At 39.6% G+C, this 13,311-nt stretch overlaps 1 protein-coding gene across 1 annotated transcript in view; it reads right to left on the minus strand.

Annotated features, from left to right (window-relative positions):
• LOC109067399 (ubiquitin carboxyl-terminal hydrolase 43-like) overlaps nucleotides 1-13,311 on the minus strand; it is a 101,710-nt gene that overhangs the window by 47,968 nt on the left and 40,431 nt on the right. The window contains 2 exon segments of the mRNA XM_042755051.1: nucleotides 3,848-3,983; nucleotides 11,674-11,766. Coding sequence (XP_042610985.1) covers nucleotides 3,848-3,983; nucleotides 11,674-11,766 — 229 coding nt within the window.

Consider the following 13,311-nt stretch of genomic DNA (forward strand, 5'->3'; position numbering starts at 1 on the left):
GTTGTGAAGACGCTGTGTGTTTCATTGCAAAAGCGAAAATACTTTGTTTGGCCTCCCAGAAGCAGACACAACTAGAAATCAATGGTTATGTTGTATTTACAACACTGTTCCAGAACAGTTGAACCCAAATATTTGAGTGTGTGCAGCACATTTTATGGAGGACTGTTTCCTGATCCTGGGAAAGTAGACTACAATGCCGGCTGTTCTGACTCACAGTCTGTAAGTACATTTTAAATGTAAAGGATTTGCCACTGTTGATTCAAACACGAGTTTTGAGCAGTGTAGAGAGTAATGCTTGTTTTTTTTCATTTCTCCGATCACAAATGCAGACATGGTTTTATGTTTACATGGCGTGATGCATCACAATCCAAAAAAAAAAAACATAAGACAGAGATGGGCACTTGAATTAGTGACTCGGACTCGAGTCGCATTTTTATAGACTTCAGACTTGGCTTTAGACTCGACCTGAAATGACTCCAGACATGACTCGAGGAAAAGGACTCATGAATATTTTAAAAGCAACTGGAGTCTAAATCCTTATATAGCCTAACTGATATTCAAAAGTTCTTAAAAATATCTTCTTTTTTTTAGCGAGCCATTTAATGACTTGAGACTCGACTCAGACTCGTGACCAAAGACTCGAGACTTGACTCAGACTCCAGCGACAAAGACTTCAGACTTGACTCGGACTCCAGGTTAAAGACTTCAGACATGATTCAGACTCCAACTTAAAGACTTGCGAACATCTCTGGTATAAGTCATTATAATTCGTAATTATGTCCCCACTGGATGCAACAAATGGCTCGTTTTTAATGGGTTTTAATGTTTTTTGTCTCGTCATGCCGGGAGACGGCATCACAGTATGGTAAGGGGCGTAACATTTTCGTCACACGCTTGAGGTTTTCGGCCAATCAAAACGCACTGGATAGCTGGCCAGTCACAGCACACCTCGCTTTTCAGACTGATGAGCTTTATAAAAATCTACGCGTTTCAGAAATGCGGGGCATAGAGGAGAAACAATAATGTACAGTATGAGGAAAATAATGTGTTTTTTAAACCTTAAACCGCATAAACACATTTCATTACACCAAATACACAAAATAATGTTCATTTTAGCAACATCATATGACCCCTTTAAAATTTGGTTCACCCCAAAAAAGAACATTTCGGTAGCATTTATTCACCCTTGTTCCAAACCCACAAGTTCTTGTTCTACAACCCGAATATAGTAAACATAAACTCAAATGTGCATGCTTAATGTGTGACAATCAATGAAATTTGCATTCTGAATTTGAACAGAAGTGTTTGGGTGAACTAACTCTTTAATCTACTGGTCTCTTAACTAGTTGCTTATTAGCATGCATATTACTAGAATATTAGCCATTTATTAGTACTAATTAAGCATATATTAATGCCTTATTCTACATGACTATATTAGGGCTGTCAACTTTAGTTGTTTAGTCGACTAATCGGTCGATGCCGTCTTGGTCAACTGACATTCTCATTGGTCGACCAGTTGCATAATTGTTTTGTTTTTTCACCAATAAAGAAATTTTCATTGATTTACTCCTTGATATTTATTCCTTTATTAGCAGTTATATATTACTGTATTCTAAATATAATTAGCCTATGTTTTTTCCCAAACTTTAAATGCTTTAATTTAGGCTATTTTATAACAGCACCACAGTTTAGCACACCACGTGAACACTCAGCGAGATATAAATGTGTTAGACAGCTTGCTATGTTTAATGACGAAAAGTTTATATATTTTATTGCCACAGGCGTGTTTTAGGCTATTTGGGTTTTTTGTGTGTTTGTTTGAAAACGCCTAACGTTAGATCGGCTGGACAAAAGTTAACCCATAGCTTTGAAAGTAAAGAAGAATATACAGCCTGTATAAACGAGAGCTTTTGTTAGGATTTTTCATTATTTGGCAGTTTTAGCAGTTATATTTTTTTGTAGCGTGTGGTCAGGTGCACGATTGTGACTGTCACTATAGACCTACAGTAGGACAGAGCTCCTCACTTTGCAGTTAAAAAAAATCACTTAATTTTCAAAGAATTGTATTATTACTATAGTTTTATGTATTATTGATGTCTTTTCGTTGTTGTTTTATAAATGCTCTATGACCATTGTTGGTAACACTTTATAATAACTGCACGCTATTTATCATTAGTTAAGCATTAGAAAACAGTTAATTCATCATTTATAAAGCATTAATAGACATTAATAAGCAGTTTATAAATACAGATATAAATGTTTTATACTTGATTTAAAAGCATATATATATAATGTATTTAATAATTGTTTTTTCATACTTATTAATGATCAATTTATCATTTCTAAATGAAGTATAGCATTATTTACACACCAGTTATTAAGGAGTTGTCAGTGGTTCATAAGATCACTTAGAAATTGTAAGTAAATTATTAATAAACTATTTAAATGTGCATTCATACATCTTATTATTCAGACATATAGTAATAGTTACTTAGAGTGTTAATAAATGGTTTATTAACATGTATTTCTACTGTAATTCAGGGTTAATTCAGGTAGTTATAAAAACATATGTAGTTGTTAGTTAACTATTTTTGTGAGCTCATCTAAAGTGAGGACTATTTATGCCTTGTAAAGCTTTTACAAATGAGATTTAAAGGCTGTTAATATTTATATGTTCTGTATCACTGTGTTGTGTTTGTTTCATTTTTCTGTTTAGAAGATAACTGAGCCTTTAAATATCCTTTATAAATGCTTTACAAGGCATAACTAGTCCTCACTTTAGATGAGCTCACATAAATAGTTAACTGACCATTACTAAATGCTTTATAACTACCAGAATTTACTACATTTACTTACAATTTCTTGTGAACTTATGAATCACTGGCAACTCCTAAATAACTGGTTTGTAATTAATGCTATACTTTATTGAGAAATGATAAATTGATCATGAATAAAGTATGATAATACGATGATTAAACACATTATAGATATGCTTTTAAATCAAGAATAAAGCATTTATATCTGTATTTATAAACTGCTTATTTATGTCTATTAATGCTTTATAAATTATGAATTTTCTGTTTACTAATGCTTAATGATCAATAGTGTGCAGTTATTATAAAGTGTTACCCAATTGTTTAATAACTGGGCAATCAAAATGCAAAACACTGCGTCTTTTTTTTTTTTTTTTAGTCGACTGATCGTTGCGCAGGACAGGACTTTGGTCGACTAAGCATTTCTTTGGTTGACTACAGCCCTAGACTATATTCTACATTCCTAATCCTACCCAATACCTAAACTTAACAACTACCTTACTAATTATTAATAAGCAGCAAATTAGGAATTTATTGAGGGAAAAGTCATAGTTAATATTGAATAAGTGTTCCCTATTCTAAAGTGTTACCAAAAAGCCATAACATATGAAATGTTGAAACCAACAAAAGCCAAACTCAATGTGCACCGGGTTTCATAGAGTGAATATGTAAATTAATAAATGTTGTAAGGATTATAGCAGTGGCATTAAAAATTTGTATCTTGCAGCACAATAACACCTTGAGCCCTGGCTGAGTAAGTCTGGGAAGTTTCCATTAACCAACAGATGCCGTGTATTCAGAAAAGGCAGTTTAATGGAGCATGAATACAGCATTTGTTCGCTATTACTATCTGTGAGCCTGGAAGATGTATGCAAGAAGTATTCTTCTTTTGCAAGACTATGTAAGGTGTGTGTGTGCACTACACTACAATAGAGGAGTGAGTGTGTATTGCACACAATTAAGTTCAGGAATAGGAAAATATGACATAGAGAGGGAGAGAGAGACAAAATGAAATGACAGACATCAGGTCTTACCAGGTCTGGAGAGATCTTGCCCTCCTCTGCTACCAAGGCCCTGAGCATTGAGATAGACCCAAAGAGAGGCACAGCCAACCCTACTTTCAGAAACCGCTGACCTTCAGTGTTGAACACCAGAATCACATTCAGGGCCCTAAACAAACGTAAACATACACATTTAGCACATCATCGAATGCAACTGTTCAGTTATGATGTCAATTTGTAGGCAAATTTAGCTAATTCACTGTGGGTTCCTAGGTGTTTTTGATTTATGAATAAAAACGGGAATGTATTTTCAAAGTAATGGTGTCCACACTCCACAGACTCATAAATTTTTACTCATAAATTGAAAATTGCCATTCTAAAAACCCATTAGAAAATTCCAGAGGGAACCCATGGCTTAGAACTTCAACACAGTTAACATTAGTACAACATTAAAACAACCACAAGATCTATAGTACATAATCGATTGCTAAGGGTGGATTGAGAGCTGCTGGGAGGACATATTTTTGTGGGTCAAAACACAGAAACAAGTTATCATTTTAGCACTTCAGTTTCTGTAATCCTGAGGTCAATGTTTTTTTTTTCTCAATATACTGTCACGTTTTATTCTGCAACATAAAATAATTAACCCCAAAATAAAATATTGTCAATATTTACTCACCGTCATGCTATTTCAAAACAGTTTGACTTTCTTTACTTCTGTGGAACATGTTTTTTTTTTTTTGGAAGTCAATGTTGTTTGGTTCTCAGTGTTCTTAAAAATATCTTCTTTCGTGTTCCACAGAAGGAAGAAAACAATACAGGTTTGGAAATGACATAAAGGTGATAAAATGATTTCTTATTTTTTTAATGGACCATCCTTTTAACAATGATTAAAACCACTGTAACACATCCACTTCTGTCTTATTGCTTTGCTTATTTATCAATACTGCATATGAAAGAATATGTGATAAAGTCAGTAACCAGGCAGTTCCCCATCAGGAACTCGAGCTGCGTCGAAACGCTATGGGAATGCCTTCAGCGTGACCACGCTCTGAATCATGTATGTAATCAGTCCAATGGATGAGCGGGATATCACGGGCAGTGTGACGTAGAGACCAGGAAGCTTAAAAGCATGTGGGTTGGATACAGCGGCAGCTTTCTGTCATTCAGCAAGTGCTCTGTGTGTGTCAGTCCACTATTCATTTGTGAGTCTTATTTAGTGTTGTCTGTCCCTCACTATATTCATGGCAAAGTCGAGCGATAAGACAAAACACATGGACGAGAGCAGCATTTCAGGCTGTGCGTTCCTCCCTGCCGACGCTACATTATGGGTGGGGATACACACAGTCTGTGCGTTGTCTTCTTGGGAGCGGGTCCCTTTCTTCTTCCTCACCCACCAGATCCAGCGCCCGCTCTCTGGAATGGGAAGCCCACTTCTTCCCTCCGGGGAGAGGGCTCGACGCTTCGCCTGTCTTCCTCCGAGGAGGTTGACATGGAGGGTGTCAATGAGGACTCGCCCCCTCAATCACCCCAGCCTGAAGGCTCCAGCATTGCCCTCCAAGCTGCTGCGGACCACCTCAGCACTGGTGGGCAAGGGGTACATGGCAGCGGGTCAGGCTGACGCTTGCTTGCACACCATGATGGTGCTGCAGGCTTACCAAGCCGACCTGCTGAAAGAGCTGGATGAGGGTGAGGAGATTAAGTCTGAGGACATCACAGAACTCAAGCGAACCTCTGATCTGTCTCTCATTTCAGCGGTTCCTCCCTTGCCGCTCTCTAGCTCTGGGGGCTGCTGGGCAGGAGCAGCCCCCTCTGTGTATCAGCTCCTCATACAGAGAGGCACAGAAGGCACCCCCATGTCAAGACCGGGAGCCCCAGCAATGCTCTAGGCCGAGGTCTTCTAAGACGAAGCCGGATCTGCGGACCTTTCTAACATCTAGGAAGGCCTTGGCCAAGAAGTCCTGATGCTAGTTGCTCAGGACTTTTGAGGGGAGGCCCCTTTTGGAAAGAGTGCTGTACACATCATACGGTGCCTGTCTCTCGTCAGTGCCCTCAGGAGATTGGTCTGCAAACCCTGCCACCCACGGTGCTTCAGGTTACGGCGGTCTCTAGTGAGCGCTTCTCTCAGTCACCGCCCAGGAAACGTAGGGGTACTAAGAGGCTTGTTACCTCTACCTCTAGGCTAGAGGTCTCTAGAGCAGCTAGTTCAGCCGTCCCCTACCGGTCCGCCGCTCCAGGGCACTGAGCTAGCCGCTCTGATTACACCAGAGGTCAGCCTCGAGAGACTGATTCCCTTAGTAGACTATTTGGCAGCATGGAAACTTCTGCCAAATATGTATCAATGGGTCTTGTACACTGTAGAAACAGTCTACCGCATTCAGTTTGGTTCTCTTCCGCCTCGTTTCAACGGGGTCATTCCCACTCTGGTGGGCCCCGAGCAGGCTCTGGTATAGAACAAGGAGTAAACACTCTCTGGAGGAAGGAGGCCATCAAGGTGGTCCCTCCTCTCAACAGAGAGTTTGGGTTCTACATCTGGTACTTCATCGTTCCAAAGAAGGATGGATGATTGCGTCCTATTTTAGATCTGCATCAGTTGAACCACAACTGAAGTTCAGGATGCTCACTATCAAGCAAGTCGTGTCTCAGATCAGGTCCAAGTACTGGTTTGTGATGATCGATCTAAAAGACGCATAAGACCAAGGGGTTCTCCCCGAGAGGAAACCCACTCCGCACACTCAATGTCATGTGGCGATGCCTTCTTGCCTTAGACATGTGGAGGAAACCTTGGTTCTTTTCTCAGGGCCTGGTGCTGGGAGCTCCATGTGGCTGTATAACACTAGCGATGTGTGGCACATCAACTGCCTGGAGATGCTGGCCATGTTTCGAGCATTAAAACACTTTCTCCCAGACCTATGAGATCGCCATGTGTTGGTGCGCACCAACAACACAGCAGTGGTCTCTTACATTAATCACCAGGGAGGTCTGCGTTCGTGCCCCCTTTACAGGCTGGCGCACCAAATCCTTGTGTGGTCCCAGGGGAAACTCCTCTTGCTGAGAGCAGTTCTCATCCCTGGGCATCTTTATATGGGAGCAGACACCGTGTCAAGGCAGGGGCCAAGGCCCGGGGAATGAAGGCGACACCCGAGGTGGTGAATCAGATATGGAGAGTTTTTGGCGCGGCAGACCTGTTTGTGACTCAGGAGACATCGCACTGTCCCCTCTGGTTCTCTCTGACTCATCCAGCTCCACTGGGGCTGGATGCCATGGTACAGACCTGGCCGAGGCTTCATCTATACACCTTTCCCCCAATCACCCGGGAGTTCTGGAAAGAGTACGCCGGGATGGGGTCTTTTCTACTGCTAGTGGCCCCATTCTGGCCAGGCCGAGTATGGTTCTCAGACCTGGTGTCCCTACTCGACGGCTCTCCATGGGAGATTCCTGTCAGGAGGGACCTCCTCTATCAAGCAGGGGGCACCATAGTTCATTTTTTTCTTTGCAGGCCCTCTCACTTGCCCCTTTCTACCTAGACATTGCGCCTGGTCTGGCCAAAGTGTTTCTCTACCCATGAGTGGGTGACGTACCTAAAGTTCCTTCCCCTATGCCACAGCCTGTTGTACTCCAGGCCTTCTGTCCTCCACCCTTTTGGGAGCCCGACCAGCAGAAGCTTAACTGTATGTGTCCAGTGCGAGCACAGAATTTTCCGGTGGAGAATGGCGGACCAACTGCTAGTGTGTTATGGTCCCTCCAAGAGAGTGCTTCCTGCTACTAAACAGACCCTCAGCCAATAGATAGTGGATGCCATTTGCATTGCCTATGAGTCCTCTGATCTCCTCTCACCCTTGGGGCTCAAGGCTCACTTGACTAGAAGTGTGGCGGCCTCCATGGCCTTTCTGGCAGGTGCATCTATGCAGGACATCTGCAACGCCTCTGCATGCCACCAGAGGTTGGTCCACGCCCCTAACGTTAGTCAGTTCTATGGCCTCGATATGCGATCCACTCTTGACTCCTCTGTTCTTTTGTCCTAGCTGTGCTCTTCCACACTATGCAGGGATTTGTAAGTCTGGCGGCGTGGGCATACTTGTTCCCATAGCGTTTCGATGCAGCTTGAGTTCTGCAACAGTGCTACAGACTCAGTGTAGATATGTCTGTGTTTGTGTGTACAGGTTGTGAATGTACTGTACGTAGATTAAAACCAGCACGTCTGGACAGTAACATTGCCACATACATGCAGCTTGTGGATGCACATTAGAATCAAGAGCTGATCTGTGTCCAACTGCTTGTTTGGCTTGAAATGGCCTCACACAAGCCAGTCGAACAGCAGCTGATTGCCTCAATGCAGCGGCATTTTTCACTGCAGCTGCAGTTGTGGCTCTAAAGACTTGGATGGACTTTCAGATGCCTCTTTGCTGCATTATTGAAAGCCATATTTGAAATGCTGGACCCAACAAAAGCACTCAGTTATAGAAAACCACACTCTCACTTGAGTGGACCAGTGAGAAGACAACTGAATCCTTTTAGACTTTATCTCTGGTGGCATGCAGAGGTGAGAATCATGTGACAGGGTTTATATATAGGGACTGTCAATCAGACAACGTTTATTCTGTGTTTTCAGAGTGTATGTAGATGTGTTAAAGTGCAGGTTGGATGTGTTACTTCTTGCAAAGACATATTTGTGTACAATTACTTTGAAAAGTACTGTTTGCTGCATGCCAAATGTCTGTGCAGACATGAGCTTAATCACATATAATATTCATTAATGTCAAAGCTGAATGCACTAATAGGGTGAATCTGACAAAAATTATTTATTCGAAAGATTCATTTTTGCACATCTCCTTGCAATATTATAAGCACTTAAAGACTTACCATTTATGATTTGTAAACTGATACATTTTAAAGTTCCTATCACATAGCCAGCTCCATATGTATAATTTTTCTGACATGGTAAACTTGCTCAGTAGCTCACCTGGTACAGCACTGCACTTGCGATGTGAAGCGCTTAGGCATCAGTGAAAAACAAGTCATGATAAAAGAGCTTAAAGATTTGTAGAAGCTAGAATGGCATGGTTGCTTCAAAAATTGTGTTTTTCTTTTCATGTTTACTTTTGTTAACAGTAGGTTTAGGTTTAGGGCAGGTTTAATGATATAGCATTAACTGTTTAGTGCCTAGGGTCATTTCTTAACTGCCAAAATATACAATAACTAACATACTGAAAGCATTTTAAGCACCACTCATATTTCAGCGCTGTGAAACACACAAGAAGCAATGCAGTAGCATTTTGCAGAAATGTCACCAATGGCACATTTTTCCAATGAGCCTGGGTTGATATTTTAAGTTTTCTAAAGCATTATGATAACTTTCTGTGAGGAACATACCATAGCGCATTAATGAGAGATGAGAAGTAATGAGAGAAATAGTGTGAAAGAGCCATTATTTTTAATCAGATAATTGTAATACATTGGTTGATCCAGTTCACAAAACTGGATTGAATGATATGGACTCATCTGGTTCTCAAGCTTAATCTGGTTATGTCTGGCTTCAAATATTCAGTCAGACCAATTTAAATTTTGGGGTGAAATAATCTTTTAAATTGCGAAGTAGCCTATATTTGTTAATAACAATTGTAAGTTTTGGCAATATCGCCTATACAAAAATTAACAAAAAAAATCTAGTTCAATTAAAAACTATTGTGTACAGATTGTATTACAATAATGAGGATTCAATCATGACAACACTCTGAAGATTTTAGCATGGCGATGGATATGACAATGTTAATGTACTTGGTCTTGGCGGAATAGATCTGCCATGCTGCTGCTGAATTGCTGCTGCTGTTGATTATTGCTATAGTTGTAGATTATTGCTGCTGCTGCTGCAAGCAAGTATATGAACATGCTACTACCAATGCATATGGCAATACTGTGCCGTGAGTATTTAAGACATACTGCTGCTGTACAAATAGCATATAAAATAACCCATAACAGCTCTATATAGGTGGAGCTGGGGAAGGTGGAGGCTGCAGGAACCTTAAGTGAATGCTAGCCAGCCAAATAAATCCAAGGCAGTAAGCTCACTGGCTGCATATGCAGCATGAACCAATCAGCTTGTGCCAAGTTGTTTAACCCTTTAGCGCGTACGATCACACCGGTGTGATCAGTCTTGGCTGGTCCCTGAAGCGTACGATCACACCAGTGTGATTAGAACTTTCAGTGTGTCACGTCATTAACTGCTGAATTTAAATCTGCTTTGCGCTTTGGCTGGCGCAGAGCCAGATCAGACGCGCTGAGCGCTGGACATATTATCACAAATATTCAGTGTTTTCAACCATATAATGCTTATTTTAGGTTTCAGATATTTAAAAACACATAAGTACTAGCAAAAAAAATACATTTGCAGTTTGTAAAATACACGCTGATGTCTATGGAAAAGGCAATAATGACCCTTACAAATATAATCTGACTACGTTTTTATTGATATCATATAGAGATTGTATAGGTAACTATAAAGTTTACTCTGCCCTTCTCCCAGTTTAGCAGAGACCTACTTTAACGTGTTTCGGGAGGAAATGATGAATTTTCCTGCTGTAAATCCCACAGCTCAGATTTAGCGCGAACTAACATGGTGGCGCCCATCACCCGGTATAGATTAACTAACACGGTCGATATAAATGTGTTTAAACTACCAAATATATTTACTTGCACATATTTCAGAATCGGAATATCAGATATACCATAATATAGTAAGCATGTTTGTGAATATTTTGAATAAAACAGGGAAAACGAAATAAAAGCGATCCATGTGTCATACAGATCTATTTTGGCTTTGGTGTGTCACATGACAAGCATGACGCGTCGCCATGGAAACAATAAGGCGGTACACTCTAAATAACGGTCGCCTGAACAAGAACTCATGCAGGAGTCTCAGCTTGAATATTTTAAACTCACGTGCGAAAGGGTTAACTCTCAGAATATCATCAGTTACCTTAACAACCCGTCAGCCTGTGCAATCTAGAGTTTCATGAATGAACTATATATTTAATTTATTTTACAAAAACGACAATGGTTTCTTAAAGTATTTCTTGAAAGTTTTGATGAGTTTCAGCCATCAGCTCAATGAAAGAGACTGATCTAATCATTTATTGTATTTGGTATCTCTATTGGCAGAGGATGTCCGGCGGCACTGTTCTAATCAGCAGCACTTTGGTACTGTAGGCTGAGGACATCTGATTGGCTCCTTAAAGTCTTGCCTAGGAGTTCAGCTCACATGTGAGCAGTGCTAGTCTGTTGACAGAACTGTTACTGTCTGTCCATGGAATATGTCTAATTTAATTTGATGTCTTTCTAATAATTCATAACAATAAGTATGGCAGGTTTTAGCACTAAAACTAGCACTCACTGACATTTACTGATGACTTTCAAATTTGGCCCCCTAAACTTTCAATGCAGACATTCTCTTTTCAATTTAATGAATGTGAAATCTGCCAGTTAGGGATTCAGAGATGAGCATGCTGGAAAATCTGAATTTCGGACAGTATTATTGGTACAATCCTTCATGATGAGCCATATTTCTCACATTATATTATCGTTTTTTACTTAAAGGTTGACAGTCTCAACAGAGAGATTTTTCTGATTGGAGTTTTTGAGATTTAAGAAAATTGAGATAACGTTCTGTTAAGAGCTGTGCACGTGGTCATTCATCACATGCAGTATTTCAGGGTGGCCAAGGACACAAACAAACTTAAACACACAATAGCAAAGGTACACAGACATGCATTTACTGTTTATACAAACACACATCAAAATACATATACAGAAAAACAGTCCTAATAGATTCCAAAGAAATAGAGAAAGACAAAGTAACATACCTGGTCTGTCGCAGTGGGATTGGAAGTGAAATACACAGGAAAGGGTCAAAAGTGTTGCTCTGTTTAAGGCAATGAGGGCACGTCAATGATGACCTGAAAAATAGAAATGACCAGGAGACATTTAATTCTACCTGGAATCTACTAATGAACTGCACTTTGTATCAGTAGCACCTGCAGCTGTATGGCTATATGCACTGTGCATACCAGGAGCACTTTGATTGACCTGAGAAACATTTTCCATGAAATTTTCAGCAGTTATTTGTGTTGACTGAGGCAGCAATGCCAATCATTCATGATTTAATCATTCTTTTGAGTCAGTTCTCTCTTTTCAGTGAACTGGCCAAACAAGATTGCATTTGTTTGGACTGTTCTCTCCCTGAATTACATAACCCTGGCCTGAAATTAATGGGTACAAATTGGACAAAAAAATCCCCTGCACTATTAAGCTAAATCTAAAATAAATAAATAAATAAATAAATAAATGTTCTGTATCTGTGCGTAGCCTCACATGAAATCCTGCAGTCACCCATGTTCTGTATCAACAATTGTTCTATTGTAAAATGTTTATACATTATATATAAGCTTCCCTATCGTTTATTGTCCTGTTTTTTATTTGCCACATCATCATGATCCTAAAACTATTTTATATTTTTCTTAAATTCCCTGACAATTTTGCTTGTCAAGCTACTTTTCTTCTTGTCTTGAATTAATGTAAAAATAGAAAACCCATAAACATTCTTAAAAAAAGATAGATACATTAAGAAGATATTAGGACTTACTGTATTTTCATGAGTACATAATTCATTTAAATTATTTTTATCATCACATCTACAGTACAAACACTTTTTAAGGGACGCTCACACTACACCTTCTGTTCCATTTCACTGCATTTTAAAGTTAAAGTTTGGTCAACTCTGACTGAATTTGTGAATTTCTTCATTTGGATCATGAGAAGACCAACCGTTGCAGTGTCTGTGACCCTTCTAGCATTTAAATATGTCTAATACCTTAATATTAATTATATTTATATTGTGATTTATATACAGATAAATTATATATCTATGTATTATATATTTATATTTCATATATATTTATGTACAGATAGAGCGATGAAAAATGAACGTGGAATCAGAGAGGATGATGGGAGTGAGAAACAAAGATAGAAGAGACATCTGTAAGTGGAATAAATAAAAAAGAAAGTAAAGGAACAGCAGACGTGGAATGTGGCTGAGATTGCATCATGTTGGGGTCCAACTGTCTCTCATGAACTCAGCAGAGCTGTCATATTAACCGGTGGAGACCCCTTAAAATAGCAGAGCACACCTACCACCACACATACTCAACAGATGAGTTTTGCACCACATACAAATAAATTATGCACTTGTTAGTGTGAAAGAGTGTATGGGGGAGTGTGAGGAGTGTAGATGAATAATAAAGAGCGCTGAAAATAACAGCATGTGAACATTATATCAGCAATGACAATAATTGGCTGCTCATTAACTGTGCATAATCAGTTGACACAAATTAAATGGGCAGAATAATTTTGTGGCTTATACTTTGCCATACAGAGCCATGGCAGAATCAACTCTGTACCACTTTCACAAAAACAATAAAAAGGGACAAACATTTGCATAAAAT

This window comes from Cyprinus carpio, unplaced genomic scaffold (genome assembly GCF_018340385.1).
Source record: "Cyprinus carpio isolate SPL01 unplaced genomic scaffold, ASM1834038v1 S000006629, whole genome shotgun sequence".
NCBI classification, from domain to species: domain Eukaryota; kingdom Metazoa; phylum Chordata; class Actinopteri; order Cypriniformes; family Cyprinidae; genus Cyprinus; species Cyprinus carpio.